Here is a 25,660-nt window from a genome sequence, read left to right as displayed (position 1 = left end):
AACTTTTAAAACTTTCCCTATTGCAAAAACAACCCTAAAGAACCAGCATAGATACAATAGGCCAAATGCCCTTCTTTTGTGCTGTAATTTTCTATGATTCCATAAGTATGAAACTTTAAGTTAAGAGGTAACAATGCTGACAAGGTTTCAAAACAGATAAAGGTTAATGAATGATAATACTGAAAAATGAAATATAAAAGCATACTTTACATAGCTTTGGAAAATGTGAAAGTAAAACTGAAAGCATGCAAAATTACTGTTGCCATAGTATCACACCAGATCAAAATGAAAATGCTCTAACATTAAGATATTTGTTACAGTACATAGTGAGAAATTGTTTCCAATGGCTGAAAAGTTCTCTGGTAAGAGGATTAGTATAACCAGAGGACAAAGATTTAAGGTACTTGACACTAGAATTCAGAGAGCTGTTATAATCTAGACTACACTGCTTGAAAAGGTGGTGGGAAGCAGATTCAAGAGTAAATTTCAGAAGAGAATTAGGTATGTACTTAAGGAAAAAAAAGTGTAGGCAATTGGATATTCTTTCAAAGAGCCATCACAGGCAGGATGAAATAAACGGCCTCTTTCTGCACTGTTTTATTCTGTGAACTACTATATTAAACTTTCCCAAGTGTTGGTACGCCCTCCAGAACATTACTACCCAAAAGAAAGAAATGAATGATATTTAGGATTATAGTATTGTCAATCTACTACAGGATCCCTTGAAAATTGAAGTCAAAAAGGTTAGCCCACTATATAATAAATTTGAAAGTGGATTTCTCTTTGGATATTAGCTTCAACTCATCTGCAAATAGGATTCAAAACAGAAGTGAAAGATAACAATAATCTGAATTAGTTGCATCATTCATCAGGTACAACAACGATTCCTGATGAGAAAGGGTGTCTTTTCTTACCGAATTGCGATGACACGCAAAATTATTTTATCAGATTTTGTCCCATGAATACAAACCTATCATTTAATCTTGCTATAAAATATTATATTTTACACGTGAATACATTAAACAATTTTTATTTTTGAAATGCTTTAAAATATATAGATTTGTGCATTTGTGCATTTCATTAGCACATCATTTCATTGTGCATTTGTGCATTTCATTAGCACATCACTGACCGATCAGTAAAATTAATTGTTTGGATCATCTGCACAAAAGTAAGGGGTTAAGGATGAAATGTCTGATATATCTAAAATTTAAAAAGGTTTCTTCTTTCAGGAAAGCATGCCAACAGCCCAAAACAAGCAGCAATCAAAGCATGGCGGGTTTATTTACTGAAGTATTGAAGATTCTCTCCAGTCTCATCTGAGCTTCATCTGTGTGACTCATTTGTTGTGGTTTCCATTGGCCCTGAAGATCACATGACCAATCATATTAATTTTCTAATTACCACTCATCTATTTAGGCTGGACTTGAAATTTGTGGGGTGCTAGGGGTTGGGTACTGGCTAATATTAATGCAACTATTGGTGCACCATGACAATTAAACCGGAATTGCAAGCATCATGCCTAAGTATAAGCAATGCAAACAGTAACAAGTTTAAAAATGCTTTCTGCATTATGATAATCAATGCAATAGTTTCAGAATATTTTCACTGCTTAACCATCGATTGTATTCTGGTTGGTAATTCTACTTCTCTCAGTCCAGCAGCTAAAACAGTATTCATGTGAAGTATTCATCAGTCTGGATTTTGCATTTGTAACAAAAGTGAAACTGTTAGTGCTTAACCATCATGACAACTGTGAAACTGACAGCAACTTCTAGCATCACACATTTATAGTTAAATGTGGAAATCCAAAAGTTGCTGCCAGTAATTTCCTGCTCCTCAACATGGTACAAAGTTGAAGATGAAAACCAATCAGAAATCATTTGAACATCTGTGAAATCTGACTTTTTAAACACTGTAATCTTACTATATAAAACTCCGCCTTGTTGAATGAGATGTATCCGTGTTTTAAATGGAGCACTAAGTCATAATTACTATTAAATAACTTCTCTAGCCTTGGAAAACATTCTGGGCCTTAACTTCCTTGGAGTGGCAATCAGCAATGGATAGGCACTCCGTACATAATTAGCTGTGCTAAATTTCTTAAGTGACTGTCTCATCTGACCTTTCTGACTCAGAGATTCAGGATTCAGGAAGTGCACTGGGTTCCTGTGTCCAACGTTGGGAGTCCAAATGAAGCAAAGCGAAGGAGAGTGTGCCCCCATGTGGGGACCGGTCTGGGTCTTTTAAATTGTTATACTGAAGTTAGAAGTGCTCATATTTCTTCCAACTTTTTCAGAGTACCTACAAGTGTAACACTGACAGAATCATCCAAAATTAAACAATTTAAATTACTTTGGTGGATGGATTCCAGCCACACCCAATCGTTCATGGGAAGTTGGCGCTTTTGGATAATTGCCGTGTAAACCCTTACTTGGAAACTTCAGAGAGGGACTCCCCAGTGCATTTTTGGGAATCCCCCAAAGCCAATGCTGGTAAGTCAGGAAGTTAGGCCTTTATATTTGTGAAAAGTCAAACTTTTATATTTATGATAAAGATTGCACAGCTTTCATCAATTTATTAAAGTTTATGAAATTTCAGCTTCTACATTAACCCTAGGAGGATGTCCCAATCTTTACTTCACTCTGCAAATTTATTAAAATGTGAAGGAAAATCATTGTATTTTACTTCTTGGTGTGCTGTCAGAATTCTTCATTGTAATTGCCTACTTAAGCCAGTTTGAATACTTCACTGCTGTAGACACCAGAGATCCCCTATAATTAGCGCCACAATCAAGGGAAGGCAAAATTCATGTCACAGAAATTGCTGAAATTCTCTGGGCAGCTTTTTTTTTAGGTCAGTGCCAAGCGCCATCACTTCACTGCCGACCACAAAATCCAATTATTAATAACCACTTCCTTCATTATTTGTGTTGTACCCTCTTCACCTCAAAAGGGGCACATAATGTTTTGTCAATCAACGCATTTTCAGATATTTAGCATCATTTAAAATATATAATCAAAAGGTGCAGTTATTTCCTACATATGCTCAAAGTTTGCCGATGCAGATTAGATGTTAGAAAATAAAATTACAAGCAGCTTAAATTCCAGGAACTAGCAGGCGCAATATAAATATGTAATTTGTACCAAAAACCAGTGCTGAAAATTATTCAGGGATATAGTTTGAGTGGCTTATGTGGATAAAAGATACCTTTTGGTATCTTGACTCAGAAATGCAGTGCAATACAGGGAGCAGGGAGAAACTGCTTTCCCTTTTAGTTTATGAATATTCAAATACCTTACCTAAAGCACATTTTAACCAAAACATTCCCAGACCGATTCCAGGAGAATCATATGGTACTGGTCCAAATACTGCACATTTGCAGCCCAAGATGATTAAAATCCTGTCACATGGACCAGGAACCCAACAGTAATAGCATTAAAATGCCCCTCAATAATGGAAAGTAACAAAGAATGCAATTATTTATCAATATATGTATTTTGCTGATGGCCAATAAAGTCTTGGGAGTATGGGTAGGGGAACAGAGAGAGTTACACTGCAAGATTCACATTGCAGAAGAATGTAGGGTGAAACAAGCTTCAAAACAGGTCAACCACAACAGTTATCTTTTCACTGCACAAGCAAGACAGTGTAAAAATATTTATACTTTATTTTCTTTTATTGGCTCACAATTATGTTGGCATTTCAGATAAAACTGTCTTTGGTGAAAATTTAATAACTCAACTGTAGGTAATGCCCATAACATCAACTGTATAGGTGAAAGAACATTCTTAAAATAATCAATTTAGTCAATAATTAAATTCATTTCAGATCTTAAAATTAAACCATTGATGAATTAAATTTAAAAATTGTTGCTGTTTATTTTTGTGGTACATGCATTTCAGCTTGAACACATGCTTCAATTGTGCACCATATACCATAGATCAGAGGGGGATATCTAATTAAGCATCCACAAGAAGATTCATTGTTAAGATCATTTTTTAAATGTCCAAATAATTTACAGGATTAGACTTTTATCAATATAAAATGATACTAAAGTTTAAAATTAAAGAGGAAGCAAATTCTAGAGCGACTTCAGCATCCTCAATGAGAGTCTTAATATGACTTTAATAACACTGCCTTACCCACAGCATTCTGACTTGGGGACAAGTCCCATTCCAGAAACTTCAGCAGAAAATATGGGTTGGCACTCCAGCACAGTACTGAGGGAATACTGCACTGTACGAAGATACACCTTGCAAACTGGATCTTAAACCGAAGCCTTCTACACACCAAGTAATATTATAACCAGGAGCTCTCAAAGTGGAGCTCAACTAATATTTAATCTTCAGTCAGCATCACCACAAAACAAATTACCTGGCCATCATCTCATTGTTGTTTGTGGTGCCTTGCAGTGAACAAACTAACTGTTATTTTTCCTACATTACAACAATGCCTATACTTCAAAAATATTTTACTAGTTGCACAGCACTTTGGAACATCCCAAGGTCTGGAAAGGTGCTATGTAATTGCAAGTCTCTTGCTTTCTTTTCATTTGGGAAAAATTGTGCCACCTTAAAAATCCAGACATTTTTGAAAAAAAATCCAGTCTGCTTATATGCTCAGTGTCTTGGTTGGCCTCAATTACATGCATCCCAGTCCAGGACCAGGACAAAAAGCAGGAGGCATGGCGCCACAGCAACTTTAAAGCCACCCAAACTCAAAAATACCTCCAATAAAATGTGCATTCCACATGATGAGTGACTTACCATGTAGGTAAACGAGTCTCATTTCAACACAAGGCCAATGGAATTTTATGGCGCGATCAGAATTGCTTTCTCTATAATAGGTGGTTGGAATATACATTGTTCAAAATTCCAACTCAAAGCTTTGTGCAATTAAAAAAAAGCATGAAGCCGGTCACTTAGACCCCCCCCCCAATTATCATGATATACTATTCTTTCCATAGCCACACACCTGTATTCTGACATCTGGTGGACACTCTTCTGCAACAAGTGAAGGCAACTTTTCCTGACCTGGAATTTGTTGTGCATTGGAACGAGCAGTCTCCTTTAAATAAGTCAAAGAGGAAACAGCATGTGTGCATAAAACATTGGTGGCTTAGTCAGTTGGAAACTTAAAACCATGCTTCAAACTTGGTCTCTACTAGATTATCTAATTTGGATTTAATCTGTCTATATTTACAATGATTTCAGATTCCAAGAGTATAGTGTAGTATTAGTATAGCACGACATAACTTGCATTGGTTCCAAGGTTATTCCTGATAAAGCTGCACTAATTCTAACTTGCACACCTTCATGCATTTATGGTCCAAATTTCCATGCATTTATGTTCCAATCAGAAAACAAAGTGCCAAATCATAAATATTAACGTTACTCTAATTATTTTCCATGCACAAATGGTTAATAGAATTGCCAGTGTCTTAAGAAAGACAATCAATAATCTGATTACCTCTCACAAAATAACAATAAACACATTCACATTTTCACAACAAATTAAACAAACCTAAGGAGTACAGCACACAGTAGTTATTTGCCATTATTCCGTTGCGATCACCTTAAGCAAAAGCCATAACTCTCTTCACTGTTCTAAAACAGTCTTTTGGTGAGTACTGTGGTAGATTTTAATGTGCATTAGAAAATGGCAGAAACTATTTCTCCAACCTAGGACGTGCATGCTCTGGTTAGGCGGTTACCTCGCTTTTTACCAGTTCTGGCATTTGTAGATCATTTGGTTTTTCCATTTGTATATCATTTGGTTTTTCCATGTGCTCCAAGGAAGGTACAATAGTGGGCACTTTATTAGGAACACTATCAGAAACATCTTCCTTTTTTTCTGGGAGTCTTAACCGAGGTTTGCGATCTTTAGTTTTTCCTCTAGTCATGAGACTACTCAGCCCCATTGAAATATCATCTTTAGCTGTTTCCGTTGCTGGAACTGCTGGTTCTCCTTTGGGGGCATTAGGAACATTTTTCTCAGCTTTTAACATTGTTGTCTTGCCAATTACAATTCTAACTCCTGCTTTTGCTTCCAAGGCTGTGTTGCTCTCCATCTTTTTTTTCATTGCTTGTTCTTTAGACTTTGTCTCCATGGCCTTTTCCTTATCACTTCCAGTTTCGCCTGGTAGAGCCTTCCGTATCACTTTCCTGACCATTTTAACCACATTTTTCTTAGGAAATCCCTCATTCTCATGAGGCAACTCCTCCCGATTTGCAGCATTCGTATTTTGCTTTAGTTCCTCTTGTACGTGAAGTGCATTTTCAAGATATCCAGTTGAACATGCACTGTCTCCATTTATTTCTGGTTGTGATCTGTGATTTTCACCGCTTTCTGACTATATTTATGCAACATAAAACAAATGTTGCATGAATTAAAATAGCAGGGAAAATATTGGTGGCAGCAAAGCAAAAGTAAACAGAATTACAGCCCAAACGTGATGTCAAGGATACAAACCATTAGTACAACAACAAATCACAGTTTGTCTCTAACCAGCCTTGTGCAATAGGTACATAAAATTCACTGCATCCACATTCATGTGGTAGGATGATTCTATCACATCCCCACTGCATTAACTCAAATATGGAATTAAGAAAAATGAAGTATCCAATGCATTCGAGTATATATCTGTAGGAGTTTTTAAAAGCGGCATCTCGGCCTTTTGGCCAGGATGCAAATGAGATCAAGCCTTGGAGGAGGAGCTATGCCTACTCCAATCAGCTTGGATCATGTAGATCAAGCTCAAGACAGGAGGTGAGAGCCCTGTCTTGTCAGCTTGGATCGGGAATGTCTCAACTTGTTGAGACTCTGAATTGGACTTGATTTGATCGAATCGGAATAAAAATACAAAACAAAATTTGTAGAAGTGTATAAAATTTACAAAAGTAGATACAACTTTTAAATGCTACTGTACTTGTTATGTTTGGACAAATTATCAGCCTAAAGGTTTCTCTGTAACAGAATATTTTTATGTCTTAAGTGGCAAACTGCCCACACATGCATTCTATTGGTTAGTATTACTATTCTAACAAGAAAAGAAAGGCATGAATACACTATATTTATTGTAGATTTTACACTACAATAATGGTTCCAATTGTTAAAGCTATAAAAGAACACAAAAGAACCAAGAAAGTTAGAAGTGACAACAGGTACATAGAAAATAAAAGGGATCAAGATACGCATGCAGCTCAACAGGCCAGTGCAAGTTGTTTTAAGATACAGAAAATTTGAAATTATGCAAATAAGCATAACATCATTTTCTCTGAAAAAAATCAATGTTCCTGTAAAATTTCATTTAATATGAAATTTTAAGCATAAATGATGCAATGCTGGTCCTATATGACTGACAGTAATGACACAGATAGAACAAAAATTAAATACAACACTGCACCCCAACAAGCTGTACAAGCCACTTCAAAAATTAGATTATGTTCACTAATTCCAACTACAATGAAGTAGTTTTTGTATATAGATACTAGACAAATAAAAATATATTCAGAAAACAGATCTCTTGACCTTCATGTACTCTTGGTAATTTTGCTACATATAATGTATGGGTAATCTTTATTTAACAATTAGTCTTAAGACTACAGCAAATTTGCTAATATGCTTCCCGCCTGCAAGCAGTACAGAATCACAGTATGCTTGAAAAGACATATAGGATAGTCGTTAAAATGCTGCAGTGCAGCAAGGCATGTAAGCTCCATTTATAGAAAGCAGGCAAGTTATTCAGATCTTTTCTTTAAAGGAAAGCAAGTGTTTATTTTCAGAATATCCTACTGCATTTCATTTGCTGTCTAAAATTGGTAAAATACAATTAAATAACCAACAATCATCTGATAAAAAGTCAACACTTATTTTCAGGTAAGTGATTTTGTATTTGCTTTCTAATTAGTGTATTTTAATGACATTACCATAAGCTAACACATTTTCATAAAAAACTAAACGTAAAGAATTATTTTTATATAGAATGGCCAGGCTTAGCAAGATCATCAATGCTAGCTTTAGTTTCAACAGACAGGCAAACTAAATACTATTTTCATCAACAGCTACTTCACATGGAGAAAAAAATGCTGCAACACCTCCAGCTCTCTTCCTAACACCATAGAACATTACTTTGTATTGTAAAAATACATTATTGTTCACAACGTGGCCTAAATCAAGCATGCAGCTCCAATTTAAAGCATTGCAGCAAATTTATTCAGCTAACCTTCATTTTATTCCTATGATCTAGATGATTAGAGGAGGATCTTTGAAAGCCTTACAGGCCCAAATGAAATCAACACAACCACTGCATCTGCTGATGCTGCAGTCAGTATTTCCAATGATAGAAGTTCCACTATAACAACGCTGCTCTGGCACATTTTTTTAAAATCAAGTACAGACAACCAAGGTTTCTGTTGCTTATAACCAAATTCTCTTATCAATTCTAAAACATTCCTAGTTTGAACTAAACAAAGTTGAGTCTATATTTTTAAAGTATTACTGACAATAATTAAATCATTGAGGTGACTTAGTTGAAAAGGTATTTTATACAGTTTTAGATAACTGTACATTTTTGTTCACCATTATAATACAAATTAATTTTATGAAATTATGTCAAGTATATTGATAAGCATTTTGTAGCATTGCTTCACCCCATCCCTTTAGTGCCAACACTGCAAAAATGTAAGTGCAATTATTTTCATGATGAATCCAAAAACAAATTTGCACTGACCATAACAAATTGTTTTCAAGAAGTAACTATCGCTTGAAGAAACTTACAGATTGTTCAAGGTTTGCTTCTCGGTCTTGATCTGGATTTTCTGATTTGAGAACAGATATTGATTTTTTCTTTGCAACAGGCTTTTCCTCTTTAACCTAATTATTTATAGGATGAGGATGCAACATCACAATCCAAAATTTGAACAATACATGCAACAGTGCTGTCTGCCTCTACAATTCAGCAAAATTCAAGATAGGGCACTACATGTATAATTAAATGCTTAATTAAAGGGAACCCCCAGCTATAAATTCCAATGTTCAACAGAAAATTATCAGATCTCATGATGGAAAAAAAAAATCACCAGACTGAAACACTACTTTTCCAGTGAAAATATTTTGGAAATTCCTTACACATTTTATGACAACTTCATTTTTCTGCATTCTACAAATTTAAGTATTATCATTTTCAAAGTATTGTCAGTAAAGTTTGAATGAAGCAGGATTCTACTGAATAGTCGATAGAAAGCAGAATTGAAAGAAATAATGGAATACTTATAGTTTGCACCAGCAGTAATAAATCCCTCAAGGTGTCTCGATTCCCACTGAATGAGCTTCAGAAATTGTTATACTTAGCTTTATTTTGAAAATATAGCTGCAACTTGACAAACTCTTTTTGTTCTTTACATGCAAAACTGAATGAGTATCATAACTGATAATATATATGCCCAAATCTGGAACAAATCTTTGCACAAGCATAGGAATTCCTTACAACATGCAAGATTTTGCAATAAAAGTTGTGTCATTCAGAATTGTTCTATTTTACTGTAACAATTTTAACGCATTTTTTGGAAAAATAAGTTTTTGGTTTACGTTATTGCTTCTAACTACATTACAGAAAATCCATGATATAAATCGTATAGTAAACCGAGTTGGACTATGTGATTCTTGGTATTTGTAATTTGAATGATTTGAGTTTTTAAAAAAACACTTTCCTTTTGCTCCCAGAAAGCAAAACGTGATGAGAAAGCCATGCTGCTGTCATGAATTGCTAAATGGGGTTATGAAAAGATGCAGTCTATTACAGAACTGAAGTTTGTCTGGAGCCAAAGTTCTTCCCAGAAACTGAAATTGGTGGGGCAGATTGGAATGCCCTGGACAATGACCATGCAGCGTGAACTGGACAGACGTGTGATGGATACTGTAGGTACAGAAAAGTGGAAAGTACAAAATTACAGTAATCACAAAAAAACTAAGCAGTTATTGAAATTATTTCATATAATAGCAAAACTAAATTTCATCCAGCAGAAACTTTAAAGTAGTAAAAACAGTGCTGCAGAATGAATTCAGTACAGTAGGGGGATAATATTATAAAATCATTTGGCTGGCTGTTGCTGTCTCAAAGTCGACCCTTTTCAGTTTTACTGGTTGGCAAAACAAAGACAATCAGAAACAATGTAGAGTAGTTGTATGTATATAACCATCTGATCCAAGACATGCATAATTATGGGGAAAGTACTGCACCATTAAAACTAATTTTTTGGGGGTATTTTTTCCAATTAATTTCCCAACTGACAATCAACCAGAGAGAGTCTGCTTCTCTGACGAGCCCAAAAGTTGAAATGTAATTTAAATTATCATATACTTCACCACATTCAGGAACAGCAAACTGTGCTAAGAAAGCGCTGGAATACAATTTATGCAATTCAAATAGTGGAGTAGGTCACTCAGTCCTTCCAGCCTACTCCATCATGCAACAAGATCATGGCTGATCTGACTGCAAACTCAACTCAACATTCCCACCTTTTATTAGATTCCTGTCTTTCAAGGTTACATACCCTCCAATATTCAGGTACCAATATACGTCATTCTGCAGCCATGTCTCTGCAATGGCCATCATATCGTACTTAGTTATTTCTCTTTTCACTCTCAGTTCACCTGCTTTGTATCAGATGCTTCCTGCATTCAGAGAAAGCCTTTAGTTTTGTCCTTTTATCATTTCTGGCCTTATCTGCTGATTTACTCTTAGATTTGCAATCTGTGTACGCTCTATCCCTTCCTGCCACTGTCTGCTCATCATTTCCCACATTCTTTCTCGCCTTCTCTCCACCACATCTCCCCAAATTTGATTCCTTGCTCCTACAATTTAGTTTAAAAACTCTCTCCACTTCATTAATTATGTGGTTCACTAGGACGCTGGTCCCAGCATGGTTCAGGTTTAAACCGCTCCACCTGTACAGTTCCCATTTTCCCCAGTACTGGTGCCTATGAGCTATAAACCCGAACCCATTTCTCCCGCAACAGTCTTTGAGTCATGTATTCATCTCTCTTTGTATGTACCCTATGCCAATTTGTACATGGCTCAGATAATAATCTATTAATTATTTATTACCTTTCCGGTTCTGTTTCTTAATTTAGTGCCTAGTTTATACTCTCTATGCAGAAACTCTTTCCTAGTTCTAACTATGTCATTGGTATGGTATCAACATGCATCATGACAACACCCCCCCCACCCCCACCACCTCACTGCAAGTTCCTCCTTCAGCCCCAAGCAGATGCACCTAACTGAACACCAGGCAGACAACACAGCCTTCGCTGCAGAGAACAGTGTCAATCCCCCTCTCTATACTGTTCCCTTGTATTGCCATTACATTTCCTTTTGGCTCCCTCCACTTGGCTTCCTGTGCCATGGTGCATGATCCACCATGCAGTCCCCACTTACATTCAAACAAGCTGAGAGAAACGCAAACTTACCGGACAATTGCAAAGGCGGAGGCTCCTGTATTCTTCCTCCTCTGGGTTCCTTACCTGCCTCACTCACACCTTCCTGTTCCTGGCCACAAACCAAATCATAAGGCCCTATTCTAGTTGGTGTGACTGTCTCCTGGTACAAAGCATCCAGGTAACTTTCCCCTCCCTGGTACGTTGCAGTGTTAAATCAGCCTTCAGCTCAACAACTCTGAGCCAAAGTTCCTTGAGCTGCAAACTGTTACTGCAGACATGTTTTCCCTAGATCACACTGGCATCCTGGAGCTCCCATATGCTACAGCACTGACACATCACCTGGCTTGCCATCCCTAAATGTGTTTTAATTAATTACATAATTATCTTATTCACATATTTTCCTTTTTTATATATATTTTATCAACTTTACCACCAGTTCATATACTATTTTAAACCTTTAGTAGACTTAACCACTTGCCAGTTATTCACCAAACAGCTAGCTCCTTGTAGTAAATTCCCACTGGGTGAAAAGGGTAGGAAAAGCAAAAGGAAAGGAACAGCTTCTTCCCTGAACACCCAGAAGTGTATGCAGCCAATTAAGTACTTTTGGAGTGTGGTCATTGTCATAATGTAGCAAGTTATCACAGTTAGTAATCATCTCAGTTGGTGTTGCTTTCATGAGCACTTCACAAAGGTCAACATTTTGTAATGTCAGTCTCTATTCTAGGGAGTGAGGTCCTTAGGAACATGTGCCCTCACAAACATTGATAACTTGAAAAAGTTGGCTTTTAATCTTTAGCATTCCATTACCCTAATACTATTGAAGAAACATGCAATTATCAAAAATAATACTGTAACTTTACAAAATTCTTCACTTTGGTCAGCCAATCCTGTTAGTTATACCATTTATCTCTATAGCCTCTCTGTTATCTACAAAATTTCCTGAAGATGGATCTTCACTTCTATGCTAATGGTCAGATGTTGCAATATAACTAAACACTTATCAAAACCACATTCGCACCTCACGAGTCAAAAGGTTTGAGGTTCCAGGCCCATTCCAGGACTTGGGCATGAAAATCTAGGCTGACATTCCATCATGGTACTGCGGGAGTGCTGTACCATTGAAAGTTCCACCTTTTAACATGGCACGTTAAACCAAAGCTCTACCTGCCCTCTCAAGGCAATGTAGATGAACCCATGACACTATTCTGAAGAGGAGATGAGGAGTTAATTCCGATGTCTCGGCCAATATTTGTCCCTCAAGTAACATCACAAAACAGATTAGCTGGTCATTACCACATTTTCTGTTTTTGGGGGGCTTGCTGTGCACAAATTAGATACTGCATTTCCTACATTGCAACAGTGACCAATAGTGAGAGTAATCCATTGACTTTTAAGCACTTCGTATAGTGCAGTGGTTATGAAAGATGCAAGTCTTTCTTCTCTTATGGATAAAATTATAACATTGAATGCAGTTAGTGGTTTCTTTATTGAAGCTTCACAAATGCATCCCTCAGTGCATGTTGTCTCCAAAATTTGGGACAAAACCAATAATATTTTGGGAGTGGATCTTTCTCTGAATTCTTCCAGAAATAAATGAGCCATATCTTTGTCCTTGGTTACAACAAAAAAAACTACTGATTGCAATTACAGCTTTATTGTATAACTAAAGGTGGCACTAAAGTGGTTAGCACTGCCTCACAGCGCCAGGGAGCTGGGTTCAAGTCTGCACATTTTCCCCGTGTCTCCGGGTGCTCCGATTTCCTCCCACAAATAAATAAACACAGTCCAAAAGACATGCTGGTTAGGTGCATTGGTCATGCTAAATTGCCCCGATATACCTGAGCAGGTGCTGGAGTATGGCAACTAGGGGATTTTCACAGTAACTTCATTGCCGTGTTAATGCAAGCCTACTTGTGACTAATAAATAAACTTTAAACCTGCAGTATGGCCAACAGTCAATAATCAATTTCATAGACATGATTTTCAATGTTTTGCAGTATTAATTTTGCAACATTTTAAGTTACATTTGAGCTGCTTCGCTCTGTATGTATTTACATATTAATATTTTTCCTAATTATCAAGTCGTAGTCACTATAGCAGAACAGTTGGCCAACTGGCAACTTTTTGTGTTTAATAAAATACCTGCAACAGAACATTAGCATCATTTCTAGACTGTTGTTTCTCAGGTGTTGAAGAAATTTAGACTAACAATCTCAAGCTCATTAATGCATGGGTGTGAACAGATTTGTCCATAACAAATGTTTAATTTAGTAAGTGGAAATCAACTGTAATTTGCACATTAAAAAAAGCTCCTCCATTCAGTATATTATTTTGTGTACTATAAATTCCAATGTCTTTATTTTATTTCAAGCTAATATTATTTCATCAAATTTAACGTAATCCTGGGGGCCGAGTAAGTTGGAAATGATGGTCCAAATCTTCCGGTCTCCAGTCATCGGAGATTGGACATATAACTGAAGATGCACATCAGGGCACAATGTAGGTCGTGACATGGCGACCTATGTTGGAATTGCCTGGGAAGCTTAAACTTCCAAAGGCCAATTCCCTGCTTCCCAGAACCCTGCATGAATATCTCTGGCTCCGAGCTAGATTCTGAGATTTTGCAGATTTGTGGGGCTTACTTAACAGTTACTCAGGAAACATTAGACAGACTAGAATCTGGTTTAACACCACTGATTTCATAACTGACCACTCCTCCATCAACCTCCCCATACCACCCAACTACTCAAAACCACTTGACCAAACCTCGAGTCTGACCAAACTACACCCCAGCCATCCAGTTACTCATCCATCTACCCACACACTAACCCACACTCATCCACTAAAAGACAGGAGCTTTAAATATTTAACAACATACGGAAGTTTGTGCTGTTTAAAAAAAGGTGGCCTTGTGTGTTAATATTCTTCACAGGCCTCTAGTTTTCTACTGAATTCCTATAAAGGAGTGAGTTCTTCTAAATTGTGGATTGGATTGGAAATCAGATCTTTTTAAATATAACCATACAGAACGCAACTGCTCCAATGCTGATTGGAAACTTTGGGCCAACATTTCTTTTTTGAACTGTAATTTCAATTACTTTGGCTCGCAGCGGAGTTCCTCTTTAACTTTCATACAAGTCTGTTTCTCTTTTATAGGTAATAAATGTTGTTGAAGCATAGAATGCCCAGGGCAATGCAGAATTCCCTCTTTTTTGTGGATTGTGTAATTGATATACTTCCTAAAGCTCCTTTGTCAAAAAAAAAATCTAGTTCATCAAAAGGAAGATGATTCAATTGATGGGAATACAAAAATGGATCAGTCATTTGCTTGTTCACAATCCCAATTAAAAAAACTAAATCATTTATATTTTTAAACCACAGAATGATAATTCACTACCTATATAGTTATCTCTATTCTGTTTTAAACAATTTCTTCCCTTTGCCCCTGTACAAAATGCATTTGATTTTGTTCTTCTTTCTGATTTAATTTCTCTACTTTTACTTCCTCACATTACAATAAAGAGCAACAGGTGTTTGCTCTTTAATTTGATCGTTCCTTTAAACTGAAATTTCTAATTCTTCAATTCATCATCTCAAGAAATTGACTGTTCAGATTTTTCCCTCGCTAAGTGTCTCTAAGTTAAACACACAATGAAAATACAAAAGTAGGAACCTACATTTAAACAACATCTTTCATGTGGAAAACAATAGCAAGGTGCTTTATAGAGTCATAATGAGTCAACCTTTTAATACGCTTTCACAGGATATGAGGGTCACTGGCTAGGAAAGCATTTATTGCCAATCACTGATTGCCCTCAAGACGGTGATGGTGAGCCACCTTCTGGAACCACTGCAGTCCATCTGATGTAGGTACACCCACAATGCTGTTAGGGAGGAGTCCCAGGATTTTGACCTAGCGACAGTGAAGAAACCATGATATATTTCCAAGTCAGGATGATGTGCAGTTTGGAGGGTTCACAAGTATCTGTTGCCCTTGCCTTTCCAGGTGGTAGAGGCACCAGGTTTGCAAAGTGCTGCTGAAGGAACCTTGGCGAGTTGCTGTAATGCATCTGAGGATGGCACACCTACTGCCACTCTGCATCAGGAGGAAGTGGAAACTTCAGATGGCGGATGATGTACCAACCATCCTGCTTTGTCTTGGATGATGTCAAGCTTCTTGAGTGTTGTCAAAGCTATACTCATCCAGGCAAGTGGAGAGTATTCCATCACAATCCTGACTTGTGCCTTGGATATGGTGGACAGGCTTAGAGAAATGAGGAAGTGAGTTACCTGTCGCAGAACTCAATTGGATACTAAGATTAAATTATTAACAGAGATTTTAAAATGTCTGGTCACAGAAGTAGATTTTGAAGGGGGGCCTTATAATGGAGGAGGCCCTTTTCAACCTGAAATTTCAGAAGGAAATTCTAGAGTATGGGACCTGTACTGCTGAAGGCACAGTCAATGGTGAGGAGGAGGAGAAAGTATGAACAAAAGGCTTTTGGGAAATTTGTAGAGCTGGAGTAGATTACAGAGACTGGAGGTGATAAAGCCATGAAAAGGCTTTAAAATGGGAAAACAAGACCACTAAATTGGAGGTGTTGAGAAATTCAAAACCCAATGCAGGTTCACCAGGACATGGCTGATGGAAGAGTACAACTGTGCAGCATAGAAAATGGGAAAGAGCTTTGAATTTATTAAAATTTGTGGAGAGTGGATGACGGGTGGCCAGCCAGAAGAGCATTGAATTGCTGAGTCCGGAGGTGAAGAGAGTGTTTTCAGTGGAAGAGAAGCTGAGGCCAGGCAAAGAACTCTACGCTATAAAGTTGATCAAACTTCCTATACTCGGAGATATTGTTTGTTCTGGCTAAATAATAATTTTTTTTTAAAAAAAGCTCAGTCATTTTAAAAATAGCTTAATCTCACAGCAGTTATGCTAAACTTCTAAATTTTAAAACCAAGCAGTATTTCACATGAAATATTCATACTATAATGAAGGCACCACCATAGCACAGGTGACAACACATTCTTACAAAAAAGATATGGCAAGAATAAAATGGCAATAGTGTCGAAAAAAGTCAAAACATGGGTTCAAATCAAACTTTCCTATTGTATTAAAACTAAATCAGACATCATATTAAAATTGGGACTTATCTCATAGGAAGTCGCACGGGATCAGAGGCGAGCTGGCAAGATGGATACAGAACTAGCTAGGCCATAGAAGACAGAGGGTAGCAGTGGAAGGGTGCATTTCTGAATGGAGGGCTGTGACTAGTGGCGTTCCTCAGGGATCAGTGCTGGGACCTTTGCTGCTTGTAATAAAATGTAACTGGTTTGATTAGTAAGTTTGCGGACGACACAAAGGTTGGTAGAATTGCGGATTGCGACGAGGACCATCAGAGGATACAGCAAGATATAGATTGGTTGGAGACTTGGCAGAAAGGTGGCATATGGAGTTTAATCTGGATAAATGTGAGGTAATACATTTGGAAGGTCTAATACAGATGGAAAATATACAGTAAATGGCAGAACACTTAAGGGTATTGATAGGCAGAGGGATCTGGGTGTACAGGTACACAGGTCACTGAAAGTGGCAACACAGGTGGAGAAGGTAGTCAAGAAGGCATGCTTGCCTTCATCAGCCAGGGCATTGAGTTTAAAAACTGGCAAGTCATGCTGCAGCTTTATAGAACCTTAGTTAGGCCGCACTTGGAATATAGTGTTCTATTCTGGTCACCACACTACCAGAAGGATGTGCAGATTTTGGAGAGGGTACAGAAAAGATTTACCGATATGGAGGGCATTAGCTATGAGGAGAGGTTGGAGAAACTTGGTTTGTTCTCACTGGAACAACAAAAGTTGAGAGGTGACCTGATAGAAGTCTTCAAGATTATGAGGGGCGTGGACAGAATGGATAGTCAGAAGCTTTTACCTTGGGTGTAAGAGTTAATTAACAGGGGGCACAGGTTTAAGGTGCGAGGGGCAAGGTATAAAGGAGATGTTCGAGGCAAGTTTTTTTTTTTTACACAGAGGGTGGTTGGTGTCTGGAACTCGCTGCTGGGGATGGTCGTGGAAGCAGATACGATAGTGACTTTTAAGGGGCGTCTTGGGATATGGTCCCCAGAAGAGTCAGGGGTTTTAGTTCTATCAGGCAGGATGGTCGATGCAGACTTGGAGGGCCGAAGGGCCTGTTCCTGTGCTGTAATTTTCTTTGTTCTTTGTGTCACACAGACTAGTCAAACAACAGCCTGACATAGTCATGCTCATGGAATCATACCATACAGATAATATTCCAGACGCAATCATCTCCAATAGCAGAAGAGGCCTAACAGAGGTGGCACTGAACATTGGCATACAGTCAGGAAAGAGTTGCCCTGGGAGACTGCAACACCAACCCTGGATGCCATAAAGTCTCATGCCATCAGGTCAAACATGGGCAAGGAAACCTCCTGTAGATTACTACATACCATGCTCCTTCAGCTGATAAATCAATATTCCTCCAAGTTGAACATCACTTGGAGGAAGCACGGAGGGTTGCAAGGGTGCAGAATGCACTCTGGGTGGGGACTTCTCTGTCCATCACAAAAAGTGGTTCGGTAGCACCATTGCAGTTGGAGCTGGCCAAGTCCAACAGGAAATAACTAGACTGGGTCTGCAGCAGGTGGTGAGTGAACCAACAAGACAGAAAAACATCCTTACCTACCTGCCTTTTACAGATGCATCTATTCATGACAGTATTGGTAGGAATGACCACCACATAGTCCTTGTGGAGATGAAGTCACATCTTCACATTGAGTTAAAGTTTATTTTATTAGTCACAAGTAAGGCTTACATTAACATTGCAATCAAGTTACTATGAAATTCCCCTAGTGCTACAGTCCGGCGCTTGTTCGGGTCAATGCACCTAACCAGCACGTCTTTCAGAATGTGGGAGGAAACCGGAGCACCCGGAGGAAACCCACATAGACACAGGAAGAACGTGCAAACTCCACACAGACAGTGACCCAAGCCAGGAATTGAACCCAGGTCCCTGGCACTGTGAAGCAGCAGTGCTAACCACTGTGCTCATAGAATCATAGAAATCATAGAAACCCTACAGTGCAGAAAGAGGCCATTCGGCCCATCGAGTCTGCACCGACCACAATCCCACCCAGGCCCTACCCCCATATCCCTACACATTTACCCACTAATCCCTCTAACCTACACATCTCAGGACACTAAGGGGTAATTTTAACATGGCCAATCAACCTAACCCGCACATCTTTGGACTGTGGGAGGAAACTGGAGCACCCGGAGGAAACCCACGCAGACACGAGGAGAATGTGCAAACTCCACACAGACATTGACCCAAGCCGGGAATCGAACCCAGGTCCCTGGAGCTGTGAAGCAGCAGTGCTAACCACTGTGCTACCTTACCACTCCCAATACCTCCATCGTGTTGTGTGACACTACTACCATGCTAAATGGGATAGATTTTGAACAGATCAAATAACTCAAGACTGGGCAACCAAGAGCCACTGTGTAATCTGTAACCTCATGGTATGACATGTCCCCCACTCCACCATTCCAACAAACTGGGGGATCAAGCCTAGTTGAGTGCAGGAAGGCATGCCAGGAGAAGCGTCAAGCATATGAAGTGTCGACCTAGAGAATCTACAACACAGGACTAAATGTCTACCAAACAGCATAAGCAGTAAGCAAAAGACAGAGCTAAATAAGTCCACAACAAACAAATCCGATCTCAATCCTGCCACATGCGTGAATGGTGGTGGCAATTAAACAACTCACTGGAGAAACAAGGCCCACAAATATATCCACATCCCCAGTGATGGGGGAGCACTGCATATCAATGCAAAAGATAAGGTTGAAGCATTTGCAACAAGCTTCAGCCAGAAGTGCTGAGTGGATGATCCATCTCAGCCTCCTCTGGAGGTCCCCAGCATCACAGATGCCAGATTTTGGCTAATTTGATTCACTCCATGTGATATCAAGAAACAACTGAAGGCACTGGATACTGCAAAGGCTATGGACCCTGATAACATTCCGACAATAGTACTGAAGACTCGTGCTTCAGAACTTGCCAAGCTGTTCCAGTATAGTTACAATACTGGCATCCATCTAGTATTGTGGAAATGCCCAGGTATGTCCCGAACACAAAAAACAGGACAAAAATCTAACCCAGTCAATTACAGCACCATAAGCCTACTCTCGATCAGTAAAGTAATGGAAGGGGTCATCAACAATGCTATCAAGCAGCAATTGTTTAGGAATAACCAGCTCTCTGACGCTCAGTTTGGGTCCCATCAGGGCCACTCAGTTCCGGACCTCATTACAACCTTGGCTCAAACAACAAAAGAGCTGAATTCAAGAGTTGAGGAGTGAATTTACACTCGTCACCAAGGTAGCATTTGCCCGAGTGTGGCATCAAGGAACCCTGGCAAATCTGAAGTCAATGGGAATCAGGGGAAACTTTCTGCTGGCTGGCTTTATACCTAGCACAAAGGAAGGTGGTTGTGATTGTTGGAGGTCAATCATCTAACTCTGCAGGAGTTCCTCACATTAATATCCAAAGCCCAACCATGTTCTGCTGCTTCATGAATGATCTTCATTCGATCATAAATGGTCAGAACTGGGATTCTCGCTGATTAGTGCACAATGTTCAGCATCATTCGGGACTTCCAGATACCGAAACAGTCCATGTCCAAATGCAGTATGGCAATTCATGTCACACAAGTGCCAGACAATGACCATCTCCAATGAGAGAGAATCTAGCCATTGTCCCTTGACACTCATTGGCATTACCATCACCGAATCCCCCACAATCAACATCCTGGAAGTTACCCATTGACCATAAAATGAACTGGACTGGCCATATAAATACAGTGACTACAAGAGCAGGTCAGAGGCTAGGAATCCTGCAGTGACTAACTCACCACCTGACTCCCTAAAGCCTGTCAACCACCTACAAGGCACAAGTCAGAAGTGTTGTGGAATACTCTCCACTTATCTGTACAGGTGCAAATACAACACTCAAAAAACTTGACACAATCCAGGAGAAAACAGCCCACTTGATTGCCATACCATCCACAAGCATTCACCCCCTCCACCACCAATGCAGTAGCAGCTGTGTGTACCATCTGCAAGATGGAATTCATCAAACCTTCTTAAAGAGCATCTTCCAAACACATGACCACAACCATCGAGAAGTACAAGGGCAGTAGACATCTGGGAACACTACCACTGGATATTCCCTTCCAAGCCATTGACCATCCTAGCTTGGAAATGTATCACGTCATTTCTTCATTGTCACTGTGTCAAAATTCTGGATCTCCCTTCCTAATAGTGTGGGTGTACCAACACACATGGACTGTGGCGATTCAAGACGGTGGCTCACCATTGCCTTTTCAAAAGCAATTAAGGATGGACAATAAATGCTGGCCTAGCCTGTTACACACCCATCAAGAATGATTTTTTTTTAAATGCACTGTCCAACAATTAGGGGGTCAAAAAACAGCATCAAAGACTTGAGAACATTTGTAAACATTCCCAATTCGAATAGTCAATTAGGGCACACAAGAAAAAACATGTACAAGTTTTTTCCTTCATCGGATAAATTTAAGATTATATATACACAGCTCTGAAATTGCATATATGCATTTGTTCTTTGTTTTGGTCCAAGTAACTCTTAAATGTAGAAGCAATTTGCGTATGACAATATTAAAAAATAGAAGAATGTTAAATTGAAGGCCAACTCACAAATCATTTTAAACAAATGATTCAGCAATAGAACCAGACATGCCTGCACCACTTTCTGTTCCCACTAAAAATAGGCACAGGCACCAACTCTGGCCTAAACAGGGCAACACTCTAACTTATAGATAAGAAAGATTCATATTAATCTGTTACACTATCTAACGACACAAGAAACAAAAAATAAAATTAAACATTTCAAATACCTTGTTTCTACCTTTCGTCATCTAACTTTAAAAAATAAAACTCGAGCCGCCAACTACAAACACTCCCAACAGAGCAGTTTTGAAGAAGTACCCCAGCCACTGATGCAAGCTTCCGTTCAGAGTAAAGGAGAAATGTGATAGGTTGTCAAAGTGTCATTTCACTGACACTGCAATGAGACAGCTGGGTAGTTGCAGGCCTTCTAAAAATAACAAAAGAATGTATATGCTCAGATCCAACAGTTGGTGCTTCACTGTAACTTCATTTGACTTTTATTCTTCCCTTGTGAAGTTATTAAAAAACAGCAGTGTGTATAAAACATTGCAACACCAAAGAATTGTGTCATTTAATTGTCCATGCATCACAATTCTGGTGCGTTTATATCCCCTTTTGGCGGAAATGACACTTTGGTAATCATTGACGATATTTCCATTCAGAGGAAAAACAAACCCCCCTCCTTTTCCTGTTCAGAACTAATTTGTAACATATGTTTGTTACAGATATAGCTGTTTAACCCTTCAAGGCTTGCCACCACCTTTCATACTTTGCAACACAAAAAAAATTAAAATTGTAGTTAATACTGTCAATATTTTTTTTAAAAGCTTGAAATCAAATGTAATTCAATGGAATTAAAATGCACCGTCAGTTGCAATTACTAAAAATCCTAATAGCTCAGTGTAAGCTGACTAATACGTGACTTTAGAATGGCAGGCACATTCTACCACATAATGCATTATTTGGCTTCTATGGGGAAGTTAGTTCTACATTTGTTGGCTTGTCCCTTAATAGCCTCAAAGTTGATACCTCCATACTACAGTGCCAATCCAAATTATTTGCTAAAGTTTTGGAGTAGAGCTTGAACCCACAAACTTCCGGCTTAGCGCGGAGTGTTACTACTGAACAAAGACTGACGCACAGGGAGATGCACGCAAGATTCACCAGTTAGACCCGAACAACTCATTTAGTTATCTCATCTTTAGTATCACCGAGGGAAAACCTGAAGTTTAGCAAGCTGAAGGCTGCAAATGATTTGGGTATGAAAGGGGATGAGGTCCTGAAAGCAGACTTCAAGGAGCTAAGAAAGTTTGAAAAACAGAACCTCTAAAGCAGTAATTTCAGGATTGCTCTCAGTCCCACATGGTGGGGGTGTAGCATTATCAGTTAAACAACAACAAGTACAGCACAGGAACAGGTCCTTCAGCCCTCCAAGCCTGTGCCGATCATGATGCCCTAACTAAACTAAAAAAAAACCTTCTGCCTTTACTCTTAAATGTTGCTAATGTGCCAGCTTCCACCACCTCCCCTGGCAGCACATTCCCAGCACCCGCCTACTCTCTGCATGAAAAACGTCCCCTTATACATCTCCCTTAAACTTTCCTCCTCACACTAAACCTATGCCCCCTTGTAATTGACACTTCCACCCTGGGAAAAAGCCTTTAACTATCCACCCTGTCTATACCCCTCATAATTCTGTAGACCTCTATCAGGTCTCCCCTCAGCCTTCGTTTTTCCAGTGAAAACAATTCTAGTCTATTCAACCTCTCCTCATAGTCAACACCCTCGAGACCAGGCAACATCCTGCTGAACCTTCTTTGCACTCTCTCCAGAGCTTCCATGTCCTTCTGATAGTGTGGTGGCCAAAACAGCACACGCAATACTCCAAATGCAGCCGAACCAAGGTTTTATAAAGCTGTAATATGATTTCCCAACTCTTGTGTTCAATGCCCTGGCTGATGAAGGCAAGCATGCCATATGCCTTCTTAATCACCTTGGCACTTGGCCACCTGTATTGCCATTTTTAGGGAACTGTGGGCCTAGATCCCTCTGGATGCTAATGTTCCTAAGGATTTTGCCATTTACAGTATATTCACATCAAAATTTGATCCTCCCAAATGGATCACCTCACATTTGTCTGGATTAAACTTCATCTGCCATTTCTGTGCCCAAGTCTCCAATCCATCTATATCCTGTTGAATCCTCTGACAATAGTTGCACTATTAGCAACTCCACCAATCTTCGTGTCATCCGCAAATATACTAATCAGACCACCCACATTTTCCTCCAGATCATTTATATATACTACAAACAACGGAGGTCCCAGCACTGATCCCTGCGGAACACCACTAGATACAGATCTCCATTCTGAAAAACCAGCTCTGTATCCATCTAGCCAGCCCACTCAGAATCCCATGTGATTTTAGTTCTTGTACCAGTCTGCCATGTGGGACCTTATCAAACGCCTTACTGAATTCCAGATAAACTACATCCACAGCCGTTCCCTCATCAATTATCTTTGTTGCCTCTTCAAAAAACTCAATCAAGTTGGTGAGTCATGAACTTCCCCGTACAAAACCATGCTGCCCGTCACGAACTAGTCCATTTTCTTCCAAATGTGCATATATCCTACCCCTCAGTATCTTTTCCAAAAGCTTCCCCACCACTGACATCAGGCTCACTAACCTATAATTTCCTGGATTATTCCTGCTTCCTTTCTTAAACAGGGGAACAACATAGGCGAGGTTCCAGAGGACTGGAGAATAGCCAATGGTCAAAAAGGATGTGAAGATATCTGTTTAGGGCCCCAGCTATTTCTCCCCTTGCCTCCCGCAGTAGCCTGGGATAGATCCCATCCGGCCCCGAGGACTGGTCTATCTTGATCAATTTAGGATACCCAACACTTCATCCTTTGATATATTGACATTCTCTGGAGCGTTCACACACTTATCCCTGACCTCAACATCCATCATGTCCTTCTCCTTGGTGAATACCGATACAAAGTACTCATTAAGGATCTCATCCACTTCCTGTGGCCCCAAGCATAACTTCCCTCCATTGTCCTTGAACGGGCCTACTCTTCCTCTTGCTACCCTCTTGCTCCTAAATATATGCATAAAAAGCCTTGGAATTCTCCTTGGCCTGGTTTGCTAAAGACATTTCATGGCCCCTTTTAGACCTCCTAATTTTGCATTAAGTTCCTTCCTATTTTCACTATACTCCTCAAGAGCTTCGCCAGTTTTTAGATGCCTAGACCCATCATATGCTTCCTTTTGACTAAGCTCACAATTTCCCTCGTCATCCATGGTTCCCGAATTGTGCCATTTCGATCCTTCAATTTTGCAGGGTCATGCCTCTCCTGCACTTCATTCAACTGACCTTTAAAAGCCTCCCACATGCCAGACGTGAACTTGCCCTCAAATAGCTGCTCCCAATCCACATTCCCCAGTTCCTGTCTAATTTGGACGTAATGTAATGAAACAATTACAGCTGTAAGGAGGGATGATATAGTAAATGAAGCATCAAATGAGGCCATATAGGTTGAAATCAGAAATGAAAAGGATGCAACCACATTGCTAGGACTTTACTATAGACCCTGGAATGAGAAGAGCATAATTCTACATTTACTCTTAGGAAATGAAACTGGGCAAGTAGATGAAGCAGTGGAGGACCATTTTGGTGATAGTGACCATAGTGTAGTTAGATTTAGCAACATTATGGAAAAGGATAAAGATAGAACAGGAGTAAAAGTTCTAAACTGGGGAAGGACATGTTTTGCAATGCTGAGGGGTGAGCTGGCAAGAGTGGACTAGATGCAGCTATTAAAAGAAACTGTCAAATCAGTGGGAGGCATTCAAAGGTGAAATTCTACAACACAGTGTAAACATGCCCACACTACCAAACCTAGAGCCCCCCCCCCCACCCCACACACTAGCCACTAGCTTTCGGAGCGCTGCCCCTTCGTCAGGTGGAGTGGAGATCTGCTCACAAACAGGGCATACAGAGACACAAACTCAATTTACAGAATAATGATTGGAATGCAGTCTTTACAGATAATCAAGTCTTAAGTTTTATATCCAGAATCTCACAGGCCAACATACAGCAGAAAAAGAAAGCTTACAACAGTCACAAAAGACTTAAGAGTAGAAAACTCAAAGGAGTATAGAAAATGCAAGGACGAAATAAAAATGGAAATTAGGAAAACAAAGAGAATAAGAAATAAATACTGCCAGGTAAAGCCAAAGAAAATCTTAAGATAGTTCGTCAATACATTAAGAGCAAGAGAATAACTAAGGAAAGGGTAGGGCCCAGAGATGTGCATAGTAACTTGTGCGTTCATTTAGAAGATATGGGCAGGGTTCTCAATATGTATTCTCTCTCTCTCTTCTAAGGAGAGGGATGATGCAGACGTTCTAGTTAAAGAGGAGGAGCATGAAATATCAGATACAATAAACAGAGTGGGAGAGGAAGTTCTGGAGGGACCTAG

The 25,660-nt window shown here is 39.2% G+C and overlaps 1 protein-coding gene across 26 annotated transcripts in view; it reads right to left on the bottom strand.

The window, feature by feature from the left end:
• Positions 1-25,660, bottom strand: part of myo18ab (myosin XVIIIA b) — a 250,293-nt gene that overhangs the window by 146,913 nt on the left and 77,720 nt on the right. For 7 of the 26 annotated variants that reach the window (XM_078224873.1, XM_078224876.1, XM_078224874.1 and 4 more), the window contains exons 1-4: positions 8,782-8,877; positions 5,717-6,355; positions 4,978-5,070; positions 1,290-1,364 (exon numbers count right to left, since the gene is read on the bottom strand). The exons of 3 other annotated variants lie outside the window; for them this stretch is intronic. In XM_078224873.1, the coding sequence (XP_078080999.1) occupies positions 1,290-1,364; positions 4,978-5,070; positions 5,717-6,175 (627 nt within the window). In that variant the 5' untranslated portion in view covers positions 6,176-6,355; positions 8,782-8,877. Of the gene's footprint in view, positions 1-1,289; positions 1,365-4,977; positions 5,071-5,716; positions 6,356-8,781; positions 8,880-9,715; positions 9,920-21,401; positions 21,541-25,660 lie in introns of those variants that run through there. 16 more of the 26 variants (XM_078224872.1, XM_078224895.1, XM_078224880.1 and 13 more) reach the window with 9 other exon arrangements.

The sequence above is a fragment of the Mustelus asterias genome, chromosome 12 (assembly GCF_964213995.1).
Source record: "Mustelus asterias chromosome 12, sMusAst1.hap1.1, whole genome shotgun sequence".
Lineage (NCBI taxonomy): Eukaryota > Metazoa > Chordata > Chondrichthyes > Carcharhiniformes > Triakidae > Mustelus > Mustelus asterias.
Note: the sequence above shows the minus strand (reverse complement) of the source record. Positions and strands in the feature narration are given on the sequence as shown.